Genomic DNA, 22,238 nt, shown 5'->3' on the forward strand with positions numbered 1-22,238 from the left:
GTATATGGAATTATTCTTTATATTCTCCAAGGAATCACTCTTTTTGCTAAACATGTTTGTGAGATTCATTCATGTTTCATGTATAGGTGTACTTGATTCATTTTCACAGCTTTCTCCTGCTGATAAATATTAGCACTTTTTCAAAGTTTCTTTTTCTCAATGAATAATGCTTCTATGAAAATTTTTGTATATGCCTCCTGGTACTTTTTCCATTACTGACATTTATCAAGCACTCATTTTGTCCCAGGTACTCCTCTAATTACTTTAAATGTATTGATTCATTCAAACTTCCCACAACTCTGTAAGGTAGGTATAATCATTATCTCCATTTCATAGATGAGGGTATTTGATTCAAAGAGAGTAAGTAAATTGCCCAAGGTGACAAGCCTAAGAAGAGACAGAGCTAGACTTTGAACCAAGGTTCTTAGCTCCAGAGTCTATACTTTGTTAGTATACCATACCAATTCTTCAGCTAATCAATCACTCAGACAATTTGAAAAGTTCTAGGGCTTTTTCTTCATTTGTTTATATATACTTTTGTTAGCCAAATTATTAGTAAGCTAGTCAATTTTGTTAGTAAATTCTTTTAGAAGCACAAAGCCGACAAATCTAATAAAGATTCAATGTCCCATATCTCCTTTTTGGGGTTGAGATTAAAAATTCCTATTATTTTTCTCCCCCTTACATCAAATATTCTGAAGTATCTGCATTTTGAATCAATTTCAGAATGTGGAGGAATGCACTTCATGAGAAGAAAGAATATTATGTAAACTATCTTAACTATATGAGCCTTTTAAGAGTAGTGACTAATTTGTATGTCTCATGGACTCCGTTCCAGGGACAGACAAATGGAGGATGGCATTTATCTCCATCAATGTTCACTGTCTCAGTGGCCTGTATATGAAAACATAAACATGAGGCATATGTCCATCTTCTGAGTAGCCGGAAAGCCTCCAAGTACCACCTAATCCAGAGAATGACAGATTGAGAAATCAAACGAAATCTGTTGAGTAGGTAAGGGAGAAAATATCTCATCTGCTTCCAAATTTAACAAAGCACCTGAGACAGGTTTGAGGTAAAAACATGGACAGGCAACCATTTTTGAGGACAGAAGGAGCCTTTCTCTATCTGTACAGACACAACACATCAGCCCTCACCTCTTTCTAAAGAAAACCTTGGAGTCTTTACATAAAGACCTTAGCAATGTGAACCTTAACCTGGTATCTTTACTGGCATTCAGAAATGAACACCAACTGGAAGATCTTTTAAAGACTAAAACTAACAAAGTAAGAAAGAAATCTTGCACCTACTATAGGTAAAGGAGTCTAAAAGAATATCAGTGATAGACATGACTATTTATCCAGGATTTATAGTGAAAGCCCAGGTTGCTTTCAAGCACCTGTCACTGAAGATAAAGACTGCAGGACAGTAGTAGGAACTAAGTGCGGGAAGGCCAATACCTCAAAAGGCAGATAAATGACCATCTAATAATCAACCAGCCACTCTGCAGAGGTAGTGAATGATAGAAAATGTTTTGAGAGGTTCAGTTATCTGTAAAGGACTCACAGCTCTTTGCCCTTAATAACTCCAACTTTTGGTTGCTGCTCAACAAAAAAATTTAAATAATTAAATGTAGAAAAAATAATTCCTAATCTGCATTTCAATAGCTCTAGTTTATGACTGATGCTTCATAAAGTTAATCTAAGTATACATAAAATAAAATAGTTCGCCATATTTTATGATTGAAAAAAGAGCAACTTATAAAAGAGTTCAGTATGATCCCTCCTTTGGGGAAAAATACATATATACATTTAAATTTATACATATATACATTAAAAATGTCTGGAAAATTCTAACCAAGGTGATCAGCCTTGGCACCACTGACATTTTAGACAAGAGAACTCTTTGTCATGAAGGGCTGCTCTGTGCATGCTAGGATGCTAGCAGTATTCCAGGCCTTTCCCCACCAGCTCCCACACTGGCAGCACCTTTCACTTAGGTTTTGTCAATCAAAAATGTCTCTAGCCATTGCCAAATATCCCTTGGAGCACAAAATCACTCCTATTTGAGTTTCAGTTCTCTAATATGTTTACAGTAGTTAAATCTGGGATATTACAGGTAATTTTCCCCTCTATTTCTAGTCACTCTACAATTAATATGTGTACATTACTCTTCTATAGTGAAAAACAACAACTACTATTAAAATACCTACAACCATAGCACTCTTTGGTAAAAAAAAATTATAGGCACACGCTTTTGTGTAAAGTCTTTAAAAAAACACAACTCTGTAGATAGAAGATTTATGGAAGATATCATGAAGGGAACCACAAAGAAAATAGAAACCGTTCTTCTAAGATAAGTTAGCAAAAATTCCCCTCAAGACATGGGGGTGGTAATGTGTGGGCCAGAAAGGATGTGGTTATGATCCAGGTGCACTGATCCATGCTGATGGAGCCCTCTATTTAATGTTCTGATTAGATTTACCATGCTGGACGGACTTGCGCTCTTGGCTGTACAAATAGTTTTCCTCTGCATTGATTTCCTGGGAGTTAGCTCAGCCTGGGGGCACCAGATCTTTCCCATGTTGTAGGCTGAGCACTCAATGTCCCCTTTTCACATCCTTCTTCCCATGCTCATGATGTGGCACTAGGTTTCACTCACTCTGCAGTGGGTATATTTTCATTCACTCTGCTTAGAATTTATGGGGTACAAAAATAGGGCCATTAATTGATGTTTTCATGAGGAAAACTCACCTAATGTGGAAGAGGTAGAAGCAACAAAAGTTTGGAAATGCTCAACTCTACTGACATGCTTAGAATGACAAGAGATGTAAGAGCAACTCAGAATTAGATTCCCTTTTACAAAACCACCCATGACTTCAACCTGAAGACATAAAGTGGGAAGCAAATTATGATTGTACTTTTCAGTTAGGAAAATAAGGTGAGGCACACTCTGGCTTTAAGTTGAAATAGTCGTGTCTAAATGGCTTGTCTTTCTGGCACTAAGCACATGCTCTGGCTGTTAATAACAATAAACCCACGGCACTCACTAGGTGCCAGGCGCTGTTCTAAGTGCTTTCTGTATTCCAACTCTGTTCACCTCAACACAGCCCTGAGGGAGTTCTCATCCTTCTTTCCTAGGTGAGGAAGATGAGGACACTGTACGACACATCAATCACTTTGTTTTCTTTCTGCTCTTAATCATGACTTGTTCTTTTCCACTCCTCGGCTTCTTTTACAGTTAGTATTGTAAATTTGTTCTTTAAAACCAGCAGAATCATGTCTACCAAGATTGAGAGGGACAGAACATTCTGGTTAACATAATTATGGTCTAATTAAATCATTAGATTAGAAACTGTTTGGATTTGTGGACAATTTCTAAAGATCACAACTCTAGAATCCATCTCTCCTACCAGAGTTGTTTGCCTGTACCCAAAATATAAATAAGGAAATATGGATGTTATCTGTTTCCTGCAAAAGCATCAACAAATATATATTAAGGTAAAATATGAAAATATTGCTGCTTCTGCAGGTCAAAAACTGTCAAGTAATTTTATACGGTTCCACTTTATAGATCCTTTCATATTTTAATGCAGTGTCTGAAGAATTTAACCTTCTAGGTGATGAATGGTGAAGGCGATGGGCCTAGTTACTGGAAATTAACTAGGATGGTATTGTTTTATGGTACACTTTAGTTTCCACAGTAAATTGTGTCAAATTTTAATACATTCTACCTTACATATTCTAGTCATTTAACTTTTTTCTTTTGTATACCTGTTTGTGTTTTGTTTATATATTTTGTATGTTGTTTGTATATTTTATATATCTTTGTTTGTATATCCTTGTTTGTATATTTTTATATCCTTGTTTGTATATCCTTGTTTGTATATTTTTATATCCTTGTTTTATATCCTTGTTTGTATATCCTTGTTTGTTTATTGACTTTCAGATTATGTAGATAGCAGATATTCATTCATACATACTCCAAGGAGTCTTTGAGGCATCGTTCATTCAAATAGAATATTTGATATTATAATAGTAACATAATACTTCAGCTGCTAAACATATTCCAGGTTATAGACTATGTTAGTATCTTTTTAAAAAATTTTATTTCATTTATTAATTTAAATCAAATTTGTCAACAAAGAGTATAACACCCAGTGCTAATCCCATCAAGTGCCCTCCTTAGTGCCCATCACCCAGTCACCCCATCTCCCGACCACGTCCCCTTCTGCAACACTTTGTTTCCCAGAGTTAGGAGTCTCTCATGGTTTGTCTTCCTCTCTAATTTTTCCTTACTCAGTTTCCCTCCTTTCCCTTATAGTCCCTTTCATTATTTCTTATATTTCACATATGAGTGAAACCATGGTGATTGTCTTTCTGTGACTGACTTATTTCACTCAGCATAATACCCTCCAGTTCCCTCCACATCGAAGCAAATGGTAGGTATTCGTCCTTTCCGATGGCTAAATAATATTCCATTGTATAGTATCTTTTTAAAGACATATTTGCAGGGGCACCTGGGTGGCTCAGTTGGTCAAGCATCTGCCTTTAGTTTAGGTCATGATCCCGGGGTCCTGGGCTTGAACATGGAGGGGGCGGGTGTCTCTGTTCTATGGGGACCCTGCTTCTCCCACTCCCTCTACTGCATCCCCTGCTTGTTCTCTCTTGCACTGACTCTCATCTCTCTCAAATGAATAAATAAAATCTTTTAAAAATACAAATTTCCAGAAATAAAATGTACTATTCTATCATAAAAGGTGGCATTTTCTTTCAGGTAGGTTTCTTACTAAAAGTGCCTACTAAGTTATTGAGAGGATATTTTCTGACTACAAAATAGCAATAATTTATATTAACATTCCAGAAATTCTCATAAAATATAAATATGGCCACTTAAAGTAGCTAAAAGTGTGTACTATCAAGAACTGTGAGTGATTTATTCACTCTGAACTTGGATTATTGTGATTGAATAGTGTGTTGGGCTTAAATATGACCAACTTGCCACCAATTTAGTGGTATTTGTTTGATCTATTTCATCGCTCTGACAGGAGACCAAATTCTAAAAATGTAGTATTTATAAAATGAATGGGCTTCATGAAATATTTTTTTACGGTGCTGTACACCTGATAAGTGCCCAGAAAATAAAAGCCATACATGCTCACTTGAGTGAATTCTTCATCCAATTTGGCAAACATTTTTGAATGTTTACAAAATGATGGGTCAGCGCCTTCATTCCAGGTACCCACCGATGTCACAAGACACCCACATGCATGAACCAACCCTCCATATGAGGCAGAAGGAAAGAAGTGCTATGAGAATAGAGAAGAAACCAGTAATTCTCAGCAACACAGAAAATCTGAGTAAACTGTCTTTCATTCCACGTACTTTATTGTTTGATCACTCCTATGTTTACACTCACGAGCCTTGTAACAGCAGGGGTGTGGCAAAGGGAAGTTCAAGGATTAGTGTTCCATTTGCACATACAATCCCCATTCCTCCATAAATTTCATGAGATAGACTTCACTTTCTTCTGATGGCTCATCTAGAGCCTGCTCCTCATAGAGTCTAGACAAAAGGCCCTCCTCCGTGAACTCCTCGTACTCAGGATGTGAGCATCCCTCTGAGTCATGTTCAAAGCTAGAGAATGACGGCATGCACAGCCTACCAGTCCGAGGGTCCCAATCCACCAGTGTGGTGGAGGACTTTTCATCTGGCTCCTTTCTCGTGTCTGGGTGCTCCCACTGCCGCTGGTCCAAGTCTCGCAGCTGAGGGACGTAGGAATACAGTGGTGTGGGGGAGCCCACGTCGGTCAGAGCTGCCTGTTGCTCAAAGAATTGTCCTGGGAGGGACACCTCCTCCTGCAGATTGAGGTCGTGATCTCCAGGCCCCACACACATGTCAGCAGTTCTTACCGCATACTCATATTCACCTGTGGGCATTGTCCTGCTGGGTGATTCTTGCTGAGTTAGGGGCAGACCCTTGGTTGTTTCCTCAGAGTTACAGAAAATGTCCACCAAATGTACAGCATACCCCAATTGTTTCACCTCCATTTCTGCCTGATGTGGCTCCTGGTCTTGGTGGGGCTCATTCAGATCCCATACATCGTTGCCTTTTTCCATTACACTTAAATCCTTCTGAGAAATTTTAGAATCCTCCAAAATATTGAGGGTGATAAAATTAAGCACAATTTGCTCAGCGGGTACAAAGAATCTTTTGTCAAACTCATTTCCATAAATCAAAATCTGTAAAGACAGAAGAGAACGGTTTTCACCTTTTCACTTGAGAGAGACACGAAAAACAGCTGTTAAGTAGAACTTATACTGTCATCACATAGTTCTAAAGACCTATTCTTACCAACTCATGGAAGTGAAAGTTATTCTTGGAATAAACAGAAAGCCTCATTCACATGGAGGCAAGAGACCCAAGACATACAAAAAAGGCATATGGAAGTGCAAAGTGGTTCCCGGGGGGTGTGTATCAAGTCCAAAGATCTGGGTGTCATTGCCCCCTTCCCTACCTGGCCCAGGGAGTTCAGGGCAGTTATTTAATTTCTTGAGGCTCAGTTTTTAATTCTGTAAACTCAGAATTTCTGTCACGTATGAAGCGGCGAGCACTGAGTGAGATAGTTTGGAAACTGCTTTGTTAATTACTGTTGACGACATATTTGTCAGGTGGCAGTGGTTACCTGTGCTCCCAGACCTGACTGGGACATGCCCTGGACATGAAATGTGGACGGTCATAAAAATTGGATGTAAAGAGGGAAAGAGGCACATGAGTAGGGATGGTTTTCCTCACTTCCCCCCTATACCATTCTAATCATACTGTAATGAGGCCAAAAAGGGCACTCCATGTGCCAGGTTATGGCCGACATACTCTAAATCATGTCACCCAGGAAAACTGGGTGGAGATTAAACTGGTACTGGGGATAAGTGGAAGGTGCCCTTTGAGATGGCCTGTCATGAGCTGTGTTTCAATCCTCACTGTGCACCCCCTGATGTGATTTAACATCACAAAACAGGACCTTTAGCCTCATTCTTTTCAACATTTGGCTTCAGAAAGTGACATGTGCTCAATTCTCCTGGGACTGTTCCTCCCAGGTAGGTATCCCTCTGCCATAGGAAGCTACCTCTGAAGCCTAAAAGCAGGCAGAACAAGAGAAACATTTAAAAACCAAACTAACAGGAATACATGTATGCATCATGCATATGTAAACGTTATATTTTAATAATTTGCAGATAAATTATTTTTGTGGTTAAAATATGCCCAGCTCATGGGAAACCTTCAGTGTACCGTCCAGAAGTATAGGTTTATTCCATCTTAATATTTTCCTGCTCTCCTTGCTGTGAATGCCTGTCCTGGCCATTTCCCTCCAAAATGTGTTCCCATTCCACACTGTCTCCAGCCCTACATCCCACTCTCCTCTTGCAGACTCTCCTCTTTGTTCCCTGGACAACTGCAGAGTCTCCTAGCTGCTTTTTTTGTTTCTAATCTTACTTCCTCCAATGTTATCTTAGACCCTCTCCATCTGGATCTAAAACACGATATTGACCTTGACGCTCTTCAAAACCCTACAGAGAGTTCTCTTTTCGAAGAGAATGCAAAGCCCAAGTTCATTAGAATAACACCCAATTCTCCTGTTACCTGGCCCTCCCCCTCCTTCCCACTCTCACTTCTGTAGCTCCTTATCAGCAACCTGTGGTCAAGCAGTATCATGTGGTTTTCCAAACATCCACTCACCTTGGTTCCCCTGGGATTTCTGCCAGCAGTAGGTGCTCTAACTCTTACTCCATTTTCATAATCAAAGCCAGATGTAAATCGTCTCCTGGCCCCCCTGTGGGGTTTCAGCACCCTCCCCATAACTCCCTGAACTTTCACAGTCCTCAGTGCCTGGTTCCATCTTAGCCTTCGTGCATCATTTTGAAATACTTGTCCCCAACTTAACCAGAGCCTCTGGAAAGGCATGGATCCTGACTTAAGTTTATTTGTGTACCTCAAGACCTAGTCTAATCTGTTCATTACATGTAAAATCATCGTCAAAGCTGAGGAATCCTTCTCTTTGGTTATGTTACTGAGTGAATCTAGTAGCAAAAGTATTTAATTCATCAACTCTAAACCCACTCTGCCTGTAAAAGGGACCAGTGTCAGTTCTAAAGTCTCCTTTTCTACTTTTCTGGAAGGGAGTGTGTACGACTCCTGCCACGCTAAGCACTCACCAAATTTGCTGGGTGTTTTTCTTTGCCAACATGGATGTATCTGTACATGAAGTAGCCCATTGCAGAAAAAAGAAACACGGTAACAGATATGGGCAAAACATACCAGAAGATGATTTTAACCCTCAATGCTGATGTCTGGTCTGTAAAAAAAGGGAGGGGGGGATAGAGGGTTATGATTCCATGTGGTGGGAAAATATTGGCAATGTCAGGTGGCTTTGGGCTGATCACTTACATTCAGGAATTCAGTTTTTCATTTATAAATGGAGAAGCTTGTAGGAAAAGTGATAAGGGGTCTCAGAATTCTTTTTTTCATTAATTAATTAATTTATTTATTTATATTGGAGTTCAATTTGCCAATATATAGCATAACAACCAGTGCTCATCCCATCAAGTGCCCCCTCAGTGCCCATCACCCACTCACCCCCACCCCCCACCCTCCTCCCCTTCTACCACCCCTAGTTCGTTCCCAGAGTTAGGAGTCTTTCATGTTCTGTCTCCCTTTCTGATATTTCCCACTCATTTTTTCTCCTTTCCCCTTTATTCCCTTTCACTATTTTTTATATTCCACAAATGAATTAGACCATATAATGTTCAGAATTCTTACTTTCTGACAAGAGCTGGTTTTTAAGAATCATCTGGACTTGTAGACCTCACTGTATGGCTGCATCAACAACCCAATCAGCAGATATTCTGCAGGGAGGGGCAAGGTGGCGGAAGAGTAGGGGTCCTCAACTCACCTGGCCCCACAAACTTACCTAGTTAACTTTCAAAACATCCTGAACACCTATGAATTCGTCATGAGATTTAAAGTGAGAACAGTTGGAACGCTACAGAGAGAAAAGTTTTCACTTCTAACAAGGTAGGAAGGTGGAAAGAAAATAAAAAAGAATCAAGTGGCGGAGGGCCCCGGGGAGGAGGAGGGCCCCGGGGAGGAGCCGGGTGGGTGGGAGCCTCGGGGTAGGAAAGCCCAGCCCTGGGGAAGCGGGGACTTTAAAAATCCGCGCCCGAGTTTTCCTGGACACAAACGTGCTCAGCAGGGAGATTGGGCAGAACCGCAGGAGGGGCAGGGAAGCCTCCAGATCCCCGGGGTCACTATGAGAAGAGGGGCACCCAGGGGAAAGCGCTCAGCCCTGGGGCATCGGGGAGAAGCCAGGGGTCAGGCGGAGGCTCTGGACAGAGGTGGCTGAGCCCCGATCCCTGTGGGAGAGAGGGCCCTGGGAGCGCAATTCCAGGAGCACAGGGCACCGAACAGACACAGCCAGGATCCTGCGCTCCCCCCGGGACAGGCGGAGGCAGGGAGGGCACAGGACAGCGAGGACGCTCCTGCCGCCGGGCGCCCCTGAGCTGTGCAGGTCAGTGCCCCTTGCTGCCCTGGGAGCACCTAGGCCGGTGCAGACTGGGAGCTGCGGTAGTTACTGGGGGAGCTGACTCCAGAGCTGGAGACCTGGCCCCCACCAGTGTAGCTGTTCCTCCTGGTGTCACCTTGTGCCTGGCACTGGCAGAGGGCGGGGCAGCTCCCCCAGGTACACACACCTGAGAATCAGCACAGCAGGCTCCTCCCCCAGAGACCAGCTGGAAGGACAGGGGAAGAGCAAGTTTTTGACTAAGCAGTGCTAGAAAGCTCCAGGACTGAGGGAAAATAGTATGTAGAACTAGAGGCTCCTTTTTCTTTTCTTCTTTTTTACTTTTTCCATTACAACTCATTCTTATATCAGACTAAAAATTCCCAATATTTTTCTCTTTTCCCACCTTAACTACAGTATTTTACCAGCCAGCTCTTCATTTTTAAGTTTTTTCCTTTTTGACTTTCATATTTCTACAATTACATGTTTTAGATATATTTTCCACTTCTGGATTCCCTTCAATATATTCAATTTAATTTTGGTAGATACGAGATATGGGTTTTTGTTTTTTGTTTTTTCTGCCTCATTTTGTTTTAAAATGGTGGAAGTTAGTACCATCTAAAACATGACCAACATGTACCCAGAACCAAGTGGGACACCGTGATGGTTCATTCTGTGAGATTATATCGTTTTCCTTCCCATTCTGGCCCCCTCTTTTATCTTGTTTATGTTTTTGAGGTCAATGTTGGGGTTTTACATAAGTATTGCTTGTTTATATAAATTTGGGACTGAGCATATTCTAATATACAGAACAAAATACACTCAGAACCAAGAGGATCACCCTCTAGGACCCCTCAGGGAGACTACATTCTTTTTCCACTACCACTTTCTCACCACCAACATCTCCACCCCCCTTTCCTTGTTACTTTTTCTTTGTTTTCAGTTTTTGGCTTCTTACTTATACTACTTTGTTTTATTTATTTTTTTGAAGATTTTATTTATTTATGATAGAGAGAAAAAGAGAGAGAGAGAGAGAGGCAGAGACATAGGCAGAGGGAGAGAAGCAGGCTCCATGCCAGGAGCCTGACGTGGGGCTCGATCCCGGGACTCCAGGATCACGGCCTGGGCCAAAGGCAGGCGCTAAACCACTGAGCCACCCAGGGGTCCCCCCTATACTACTTTGTTTTAAAATTTGTTTTTCACTTTAGTAGTCTTTTTGTTTTATTTTGTTCCGTCCTTCTTTTTCTTTTATTTTCTGGTCTCTGACCTCTTTGGAATCATCTAGGGTGTATTTTACTTAGGTCATGGTTGATATTTTTGACTCAGCCCACTCATACAGCCACTCTGCACTAGAAGGAAGAATTCACTACAAGAGAAAGAGACTTCATTACTGCAGAATTGAGATCTAATCAGTCCGAAATTAAAAAAAGATTAAATGAGATGCAATCCAAACTGGTTGTTCTAACTGCTAGGGTTAATGAGGTGGAAGAAAGAGTGAGTGACATAGAAGACAAGTTGCTGCTAAGGAAGGAAGCTGAAGAAAAAAGAGAAAAACAATTAAAAGCCCATGAAAAAAGGCTTAGGGAAATAAAGGATTGCCTGAGAAGGAAGAATATACATTTAATTGGGATTCCAGAGAAGGCTGAGAGAGACAGAGGACCACAAAGCATATTTGAACAAATCATAGTGAGAACTTCCCAAATCTGGGGAAGGAAAGAGGCATTCAGATCCAAGAGATAGACAAGACCTCCCCCCAAATCAATACAAACCATTCAACACCTCAACATTTAATAATGAAACTTGCAAATTTCAAAGATAAAGAGAAAATCCTTAAAGCAGCGCAAGACAAGAGATTCTTAACTATATGGGGAGAAATATCAGATTAACAGCAGACCTCTCCTCAGAGAACTGGCAGGCCAGAAAGGGCTGGAAGGATATATTCAAGGTCCTAAATGAGAAGAACGTGCAGCCAAGAATACTTTATCCAGCAAGGCTCTCATTCAGAATAGAAGGAGAGATAAAGAGCTTCCAAGATAGGCAGAAACTGAAAGAATGTGATCACCAAACCGGCTCTGCAGGAAATATTAAGGGGGACCCTGTAAAAGAAAGAGGAAACCCAAAGAAATAATCCACAAAAACAGGGACTGATTAGGTATTACAATGACACTAAATTCATATCTTTCAATAGTTACTCTGAATGTGAATGGGCTAAATGATCCCATCAAAAGACACAGGGTATGGGACTGGATAAAAAAGCAAGACCCATCTATTTGCGGTCTACAAGAGACTCATTTTAGACCTAAGGACACCTCCAGCCTGAAAATGAAGGGATGGAGAACCATTTACCATTCAAATGATCCTCAAAAGAAAGCTGGGGTAGCAATCCTCATATCAGATAATTAAAGTTTATCCCAAAGACTGTAGTAAGTGATGAAGAGGGACACTATATCATACTTAAAGGGTCTATTCAACAAGAAGACCCAACAAGAACATTCCTCAGCATCTTAAAAACCATCTACGAAAAGCCCACAGCAAATATCATTCTCAATGGGGAAACACTGGGAGCATTTCCCCTAAGATCAGGAAAAAGACAGGGATGTCCACTCTCATCACTGCTATTCAACATAGTACTGGACGTCCTAGCCTCAATAATCAGGCAACAAAAAGAAATAAAAGACATTCAAATTGGCAAAGAAGTCAAACTCTCTTTGCAGATAACATGATACTGTACACAGAAAACCCAAAAGACTCCACCCCAAGATTACTAGAACTCATACAGCAATTCGGCAGTGAAGCATGATACAAAATCAATGCCCAGAAGTCAGTGGCATTTCTATACACTAACAATGAGACTGAAGAAAGAGAAATTAAGGAGTCAATCCCATTTACAATTTCACCCAAAAGCATAAGATACCTAGGAATAAACCTAACCAAAGAGGTAAAGGATCTATACCCTAAAAACTACAGAACACTTCTGAAAGAAATTGAGGAAGACACAAAGAGATGGAAAAATATTCCATGCTCATGGATTGGAAGAATTAATATTGTGAAAATGTCAATGTTACCCAGGGCAATTTACACATTTAATGCAATCCCTATCAAAATGCCATGGACTTTCTTCAGAGAGTTGGAACAAATCATCTTAAGATTTGTGTGGAATCAGAAAAGACCCCGAATGGCCAGGGGAATATTAAAAAAGAAAACCAGAGCCGGGGGCATCACAATGCCGAATTTCAGTTTGTACTACAAAGCTGTGATCATCAAGACAGTGTGGTACTGGCACAAAAACAGACACATAGATCAATGGAACAGAAGAGAGAACCCAGAAGTGGATCCTCAACCTTATGGTCAACTAATATTTGACAAAGCAGGAAAGGCTATCTGCTGAAAAAAAGTCTTCAATAAATGGTGCTGGGAAAATTGGACAGCCCCATGCAGAAGAATGAAACTAGACCAATCTCTTACACCAGACACAAAGATAAACTCAAAATGGATGAAAGATCTGAATGTGAGACAAGATTCCATCAAAATCCTAGAGCAGAACACAGGCAACACCCTTTTTGAACTTGGCCACACCAACTTCTTGCAAGATACATCCATGAAGGCAAGAGAAACAAAAGCAAAAATGAATTATTGGGACTTAATCAAGATAAGAAGCTTCTGAATAGCAAAAGATACAGTCAACTAAACTAAAAGACAACCTGCAGAATGGGAGAAGATATTAGCAAATGACCTATCAGATAAAGGGCCAGTCCCCAAGATCTAGAAAGAACTTATTAAACTCAACAGCAAAGAAAGAAACAATCCAATCATGAAATGGGCAAAAGACATGAAGAGAAATCTCACAGAGGAAGACATAGACATGGCCAACATGCACATGAGAAAATGCTCCGCATCACTTGCCATCAGGGAAATACAAATCAAAACCACAATGAGATACCACCCCACACCAGTGAGAATGGGGAAAATTAACAAGGCAGGAAACAACAAATATTGGAGAGGATGTGGAGAAAGGGGAACCCTCTTGCACTGTTGGTGGGAATGTGAACTGGTGCAGCCACTCTGGAAAACTGTGTGGAGGTTCCTCAAAGAGTTAAAAATAGAGCTACCCTACCACCCAGCAATTGCACTGCTGGGGATTTACCCCAAAGATACAGATGCAGTGTAATGCCGGGACACCTGCACCCCGATGTTTATAGCAGCAACGTCCACAATAGCCAAACTGTGGAAGGAGCCTCGGTGTCCGTTGACAGATGAATGGATAAAGAAGCTGTGGTCTATGTATACAGTGGAATATTGCTCAGCCATTAGAAATGACAAATACCATTTGCTTTGACATGGATGGAACTGGAGGGTATTATGTTGAGTGAAATAAGTCAATTGGAAAAGGACAAACATTATATGGTCTCATTCATTTGGGGAAAATAAAAATTAGTGAAAGGAAATAAAGGGAAAGGAGAGAAAATGAGTGGGAAATATCAGAGAGGGAGCCAGAACATAAGAGACACCTAACTCTGGGAATTGAACAAGTGGTGGTGGAGAGGGAGGTGGGCGGGGGTTGGGGTGACTGTGTGATAGGCACTGAGGGGGACACTTGGCAGGATGAGCACTGGGTGTTATGCTAAATGTTGGCAAATTGAAGTCCAATAAAAAAATTTAAAAATAAAATAAAGTAAAATAAAATAAAATAAAATACACACACAAAAAAAAAAGAAAAAAAGAAAAGAAAAGGGAACCCTCCCGGACTGTTGCCGGGAGCGCAAACTGGTGCAACCACTTTGAAGAAGAATATGGAGGTTCCTCAAAATAAAAATAAAATTACCAAAAAAAGAAGACCTAACAATCATGAATATTTATGTCCCTAATGTGGGAGGTTGCCAAGTATATCAGTCAATTAATAACTAAAGTAAAGACAGACTTAGATAATAATACACTAATACTAGTAGACTTCAACATGGCACTTTCAGCAGATATTCCAACATTTTATGTCTGGTTATGAGACTCATGCAGGTCTTATATTTGAAGCTAAGTGTGTCTAATATTCAAGCAACATATACACTTTAAACCCAAAATGGAAACCCTCTTGATAAGATCCTATTAAGCTGCCCCCACTTTTCCATATACGCATTTGACTCAACCTTTTCCAAATATTAAGTAGAAGACAGGAATGTATGGCATCACCTTCTAAACTTTTTGGGTAGGTCTGGAGCTTGGGATGTGTGTAGGGAGGTGGCTGAGCTAGTGTATGCCGAGAGTGGCCAATCTGCTTTGTTTTGTCTTTTGCTTGCTTAGCATTTCAGTTTTCTTTGACATATGGCAAGGAAGCCTTCATTTTAAGGGGAAAGTATGAAAGGATAGAGATTCAAAAATAAAGCTTTTCACTTTCAATAGGTACTCACAAAATCCCCTTTATATTCTTTAGGACAGTTTCATCTTGTGATGGGCTCAGTGAGAGGGAAGAGGAAAGCAGGAGTCTTATCACCATGGCCATCCCACAGCTGGTGATGGGGGAAAAGGTGTGACATTAATTCTAGGACAGCATGTTTGGAAGAGGGAAATGGAGGAATAATGAATCATGAGCCATTTGATGAAGGTAAATGTCAGAGTTTATTTGCAATGTTCAGGTTTTGAGTTCAAGGTCTTCTCACCCTTCAGGAAGAACAAATACACAAATGCCAAGTTCCGAACTCTTTTCTCTCCTAACAGGAATGACAGTCTTCAGCCAAATTCAGAAAAAAATGAAGAGACAAAAGGAAAGAGAGAGAAGCAATGTAAGTGAGGGAGTAACTGTGGATTTGCTGATCCCAGATGCTTTTGCAGCCAGTGAGTGATATCTGAATGCAACTTGTGGAGCCTGGAATCTGTATTCCTGAGAGTGAGCAAAAGCTAGCGTCTTCGTGTTTTTAGGGTAATGTTTTGTTTCTAGCACTAAAACTTGATGTTCTGGAGGACCACAGAATTTCTACTGATGAAAGGGATGACAATTAAAAAAAAAGAGGCGTGTAAAAATTCTTAATTGTCATTTTCCCACGGAAGAGGATTATTGGCAAGCAGGTATCAGGACAGGTGGTAAGAGTTCCCCGGGGGGAATGTAAACACACCCTAATGCGGGTCAAGTTCAATGGCAGAGTCCCAGGCTTCTCAATGCACATCTGGTGATGGTTGTCTCCGCTTTTGTCTCAACCTGTTTCTGGTAGATTTGGATTTGTCCAAACTTTGTTTATAATTGCCACACTTCTAGTTTTATCAGATTTCCTTCTCTAGACTAGCTGAGGGTTTTTAAGCATACCTTTCAAAGTGCGGACACACTGCTTCTCAGAAGGCTGAGCAAGACGAGGTGGCCCTGGGACGAAAGATTCCACAAGGATGCAGTACAGAGTGTCTGGCTCCAGCCAGACCAGCACCAGTGTGTGGTTGGTCACACACTGGGACCACTAGGGCAGGGGATGGGAAACAGCAATTAGGGCCAAAGAACTCCAGCACCACCCCAGACAGATAGCTCCAGAAGGAAATAAAACACTGAGATACCACTGAATCTTTCATAATCACTATAAGCTTTTTTTTTCAGCAATATCTTTAAAATAATTTTTTCCTTGAGCTCAGCCGAGCATGGTCAGGAAATGGAACCATTCTGGGAACAATTTTAAATAATAATGTAAGGACAGATTTCTTGCTCAACCTTGCCCTGTGTTCTCACTGACATTTCTTTCTTTCTTGGAGAGTAACTGACAGATCATATGCAAGACAAAGTTCTCCATCAAAGTGAGGTGGACAGTCGTTCTACACCCAACAGCAACATCACACCCCACTGACAGAGTTTCTGTAAGGGAAATCTGAAGAGCACTGTTGAGAATTTTACATATCAATTTCCACTGTGTCTTGTCTAGCATGTCTTTGAATATCACATCTTCCCAGATTCCCGTGCCTCAGGGCTGCTTATTCAGCATTAGCTACAGAAAGTCACCAGATTAGAGGCCCCCATTCCATTCCAGACTTACCATTCTATTGGATTTAGTATTATATATGGACACATTATACTTCAGGTTGGAGTATATCTGTCGCATGGAAATAGAACTTTCTTCTGGACTTCTCTTCCACTTCTCTGGAGCCGTCAGGACAATAGAAATGGATTTCTCATCTGTAGTCAAAGCAACCCTTGGTGGTCCAATTTGTGCTTAAAGGGGTGGGGAGAGGGAGGTATCATGTTCACATGTAGAAATCACTATGTATGAAACTACAGTATAATCCTACTGGAATCAAAGCCCTAAAGCTACCCTCTTAGTTGAGATGACTCAGAATGCTCTAAGGTTTTGCCACATCTTGAAACAGTCCTTTCACACCCCTGACACAATATTAAAACACAAAATTCAAGTATGTATTTACTTAGTTCCTAGTCCCATGGATGAACAGATGGTAAACACAATTAAAAGTGTTTACAACACTCCTGTGACTTGAAAAATTGGTGATCAATAACATTAATATGATTTAATAAGTGGTGGAAATCAGCCATGGAGGAATGAAGCAGTGTTAAAGACTTTTGAAGATGTGATTGGAATGATCTAGAGCAGAGGCTTACAAATTTTTATCATAAAGGTACAGATAGGAAGTATTTTAGGCTCTATAGGCATATGATCTCTGTTGCAATTCTTATTTATATCAATGTAAAAATCATTCTTAGCTCTTGGCCTACAGATAAATGGAAAGGGGCAGTGCCACACTAAGAAGGGCATCTGAAGAGAGGTTCCAACTCCAGGACTGGAGGAGCACTCGTAAGCATTAGGAGCATTAGGGCAGCTCTGAGTGGGTCCTCTACAGCTGAATCAGCACAGAACAAGACATGGAAAAATCTAAAGAGCAAATATCAGGAAGATGTTGCCTGAATTCTGAGTTACACCTAGAAATGATGTCATCACACTAACCTGTTCATAACAAGAAGAGACTTAGTTTGGCAAGCAGAACAATCTTGTGTCAATCTTGTGCACCTATATCCATGGTGTATAAACCCACAGCAATGAAAAAAAAACTGTCAGTTCTTCAAATTACAGTCTTCACTAAATAATGAAACAAAATTGAATTTTGATAATATTGGCATCTAATGTTAATTTTGGATCTGGTAGAGATCTTAGGGATGACTCAGCCAAACCTCTCCTTATAAAGACGAAACTGAGTACTAGCAAGGTGGAGCATTGTGGGCTGGTCACTCTAGCAGCTGAGGGACAGAGAACAGAACAAAGTCACCAGAGCACTGGCCTCTTGGGCAATGCTGTCTGTGAGGCCGAGACGCCACACTTGATGGTCAGATGAACTTGATATTTTCTGTATTTACAGACAATCATGTTACTTACTTTCTAAGAATGGATAGAATCGTCCGGTTTCTGCCCATTTGGAACAATTCGTTTCCCAAATGGCCTTAACTTTGGCATAATATTGATGTTCATAATCAGAAGTTTCCACAGAGAGATCACAGCAGGTCCTATTGATATTTCTACATTCGGATTTACTCAGCCATTTCTTTTGCCCATATCTGCTGAGAAAGAAACTGAATTAATAATGACGTGCCCTCTGTGATCCCAATAGGGGGGAGAAACAGTCATTATACAAAATTGAATGGAAGTTCAGACCTTCACTTCAGAACAAAAGTGCCTGTCATTGAGATAAAAAGAATCCATGTTTGCTGCTAGCAATTTTTTTCATTAGCTGTCAGGAATATGAGTCAGAATTTCTGCAATCACCTCTCTTTTCTGTGAATTATAATATGGATAGCACATTTGAGAGCATGTATTTTTTTATTATTCTTGGGTTACAGAAAAATGTACATGTTGTGTGATCAGTTCTTCTAGTAATTATCTATGTAAGATTTTTAGTCCACCATGTCTATGAAGGTCAATTTGATGGGCTATTTTTAGAAATATTAGTCATTTTTTTTCTTGGAAGAAAAATTACCTTGACATTTCCATAAAATTTAAAAATGTACTTGTTATCAAAGGTTCTAGGGAAAATTCACTAGATTGGAGTGCATGCCACAGTAATTATAGTGATGGTGATGATAGTGACTGGGTGTTCATATAGATATCTCCTTTCTTTATTAAAGACACAACACTCAAAGCAAGTGGGGAGGGGGAAATATTTTTAACAGTTTTCAGGTGGGAGAGACTGAGATGTAGAGAGTTGAAGAGCCACAAAGAGAGACAGGGTTGCATGGGAAGCTATGAAGGGATTAAAGCAGGTGTGCTGGGGTTTTAGAAAGCTAACTGGTGTAGCATGGAGAAAGCAGTGGGGTAGGAGTGGCAGCCTGGGGATCCCTTGAGGGCATACTGCAGTGGTCCAGGTGGAAGATGTAGGTGGCTTGGGCTGGGGTGGTGGCAGTGGAATAGATGACAGGACCAAAGGAAGAAATATTAGGAGACAGGACTTGGTAATGGAGTGTAGGTAAGAGATGAGAGAGATGAAGGTGTTCAGGATGATATATCTTTCCATCTGGGACAGTGGTAACATTTACCAAGATGAGGAATCCTGAGAAATAGGTTTGAGAAATGGGGAGGTGGGGTGGGAGGAAGGGAAGATAACAGGTTCAGCTTTTCACCTGTTGAACCTCAGGTATGTGAAAGATACCCAGATGCGGATGCCCAGTAGGCACTGGGGCTCAGCACAGAGATGTGAGTGGGAGGCAGTGATTTTTGAAATCAAAGGCATGAAATTGTTCATTGAAGGCATAGGTGTGAATAAAATTATCCTGGAGCCACAGCAAAGCCTAAGATACAATTCCAGGATCATCAAGGTTAAAAAGTTGGCTCCAAAGTACAGTTAGAAATAGCAGCTAAAGGGGCATCTGGATGGCTCAGTTGACTGAGCCTCCAATTCTTGGTCCCAGCTCAGGTCTTGATCTCAGGGTTGTGAGTTCAAGCCCCACATGGGCTCCTCACTAGGCATGGAGCCTACTTAAAAAAGAAAAGGAAAAGAAATTGCAGCTAAAGAGGGAGAATGAGAAACAGACATTACATAAGTCAAGGCAAGAGCATATCTTGAGGATGAGGAAATGTGGACTTTCTCAAGTGTTGTCAAAGCTTAAGGGTGTCCTCTCTTTTCGTAATATAGCAACAGATTTCCAAAAGACAATGTATCTTGTTTCACAAGTACCATACCTGCTGAAAAGACATTAGAAATACAGTTCAGATCTTGTTGACCAACTTTTCCATCAAGCAGTCACCACTGCCTAAGGCTTTCCAACTTTTTTTGGCTGTGAGCCACAAGAAGAAATACATTTTACATTGTGACCCAGCTCCTATAAACATACATATATTTAACATACTAATACAAAGATTTCATAAGATGATATTTAAACTTTACTACATGCCATGAATTCAGTTATTGTCCATTCCAATCTACTTCACACCATTCCAGTCCTTTCCATTAAAAATAATGCTAGCTATGTTCTTCAAAATTGATTTCATGGTCCATCAACAAGTCTTGACTTACAGTTTGGCAAATATCGCCCTCACCGATTTGATCTCCTCTCCCCTAATTTCCTTACTCTGCCAAGGGTAGGGCAGCTTTCCATGACAGAGTTCGATGGAGGAGAAAATACTCTTTACTGGATTCTGAGCATTATGCTCTGTACGCCTGATAAACTGATAGACATAAATCATTCAATGACGACTTCAGTAATGATGTTAATGCATGACAAAAAGTCATGTGAGGCCCTCAATGGTCTCTGACTATTTTCTGCTAATTCCATAAAGCTTTTATCAAGTGCTTATTAAGTTATTATGTATTGGGACTAATGCTTAGGATTTCTATGCCTTATCTCATTTAATTATCCTAATGACCCTACGAGGCAGGTGCCATTATTTTCACCCCATTTTATGGATAAGGAAACAGACTCAGTGAGATTAAGGAACTGCTCAAGTTGATATGACTAATAACAGGCATATCTGGGATTTGAACCACATTTCAAAGCTTGGGCCACAGCTTGTGCATGTAAAACTGCACTATATATTTTCTGCATTAAATTCTTTTGGCAGGTAGAATTCAAACTTTTGTTAAAATTCATTTTTTACTTGGAAACAAACTTCACTCCAAAGTGTAAAAGCATAATGTGTAACTTGCCCAAGGTTACCTGGCTAAGTTCACAGCCTGGCTACAAACCAAGGACTGTGTGACCTTGGAGCTGAGGTTGGAGTCCTACTGGTGACACAACACTGCCCTGTATTCCTGTCCATCTTGGACATGCATAAGCATGTAAGACCTCCAATATGGCAAGTTTCTTTTTCAATACTCATTCTTGAAAGTTGTACTATCTCCATTATTTGCTCTCATAGAGTAATGATGACTCAATTTTTTTGTTAGCCTTTTTAGAATCAAATAAACATGTAAAGGACAGAACAAGCTCATTGCTTCACCTAATAGAAAAGGAATCCAGGGCAAACTCAAGAGCCATTTCTTTTTGCAGAGTGACATCTTCTTTCCTAAAACACTTTCAGAGAAACTCCTCGAAAATGAAAATGAGGTCATTGTGAAGAGCTGCTGAAGTATTTCACTGCCTTTAAGGATCAGAATATATTTTTCTTAGAGAAAAATGATTTTGGTGTTCTTTTTGTAAATAGGGTACTTTTAAAAAATTCAAACAATCAGAAATGTGTAATCAAGAGAGAAACAAATCACTCTAAAACCTATTTGCCTGAAACATTTGGCATTCATAATTCTGGACAACTCATTATGCTTCTTTATTCACATAGGAATGATTAAATAGCTGTATACACAGACAGTAACTAGATCATACCATACTTATGGTTTTAATCAAAGTTGTAAATTTAACCTGATTTGAATTTATATTTTCTCAAGATTCTATTATCTATCTATCTATCTATCTATCTATCTATCTATCTATCATCTATCTATCTATCGACTATGAGTGGGGAGAGAAAGAATCCCAATCAGATTCCATGCTGAGTTTGGAACCCAACCCTGAGCTCAATCCCAGAACTCTGAGATCATGACCTGAGCCAAAATCAAGGAGTCAGACACCTAACCAACTGAGCTACCCAGCTGCCCCCTGATTTGAACTTTAATAGAAAAAGAAATTGAAGTGAAATGAAAGGAATTGCTGTAGTTCACGTGTTTTATCACAAGAGACATTAGTTCCTAAAAGATCTTTTAAATTAAGAAAATAGTTTATAAAAATATTGAGAGTTTAGTTATCAAGATGATGAAATATTTTCATTTTAGATCACATTTAATGGCTTCCTGCTATGAAACTCAGTACACTTATAGTTTTTTTTCCCATCTTCTAATCTGTTATATTATTGTTTAGGTTTCAAGCATTTACAAGAAAGTTCAATAACCACATTTCCTATCATTATTTAGCCTCAGTTCTTCACTTAGATGGTCTCAATATGCGTAGCAGTCTTTCCACAATAACAAATAATCTTGTCAGTACTAAGGTCTTTGTTCAGGTTCATCTTTACCTCTTTCAGCGGATATCATCTTTAGTTAGTGGTTTTCTCCCCCTCAAGAAGATCTCAGGGGAGTGCTATCCTGACATCTCGCTTGCTTGAAAATACATCTGTTGAACTTGATAAGAATCCTAGATTACACCCCTTTTTCCCTCAGAGGATGTATCACTGTCTTTTGTTGAGTGTTGCCAGACACAAATCATCCTCTCCCCTGCCCCCCTTGAGCCTTGC

General features: G+C 40.1%; 1 protein-coding gene across 3 annotated transcripts in view; it reads right to left on the minus strand.

Moving 5' to 3' along the window:
- Positions 1-5,369: 5,369 nt before the first annotated feature.
- IL20RA (interleukin 20 receptor subunit alpha) overlaps positions 5,370-22,238 on the minus strand; it is a 39,244-nt gene continuing 22,375 nt past the window's right edge. For 2 of the 3 annotated variants that reach the window (XM_025422383.3, XM_025422385.3), the window contains exons 3-7: positions 17,901-18,082; positions 16,554-16,729; positions 15,845-15,989; positions 8,213-8,352; positions 5,370-6,241 (exon numbers count right to left, since the gene is read on the minus strand). In XM_025422383.3, coding sequence (XP_025278168.1) covers positions 5,462-6,241; positions 8,213-8,352; positions 15,845-15,989; positions 16,554-16,729; positions 17,901-18,082 — 1,423 coding nt within the window. In that variant the 3' untranslated portion in view covers positions 5,370-5,461. The remainder of the gene's footprint in view (positions 6,242-8,212; positions 8,353-15,844; positions 15,990-16,553; positions 16,730-17,900; positions 18,083-22,238) is intronic. The other variant, XM_025422384.3, reaches the window with a different exon arrangement.

This window comes from Canis lupus, chromosome 1 (genome assembly GCF_003254725.2).
Source record: "Canis lupus dingo isolate Sandy chromosome 1, ASM325472v2, whole genome shotgun sequence".
Taxonomy (NCBI): Eukaryota; Metazoa; Chordata; class Mammalia; order Carnivora; family Canidae; genus Canis; species Canis lupus.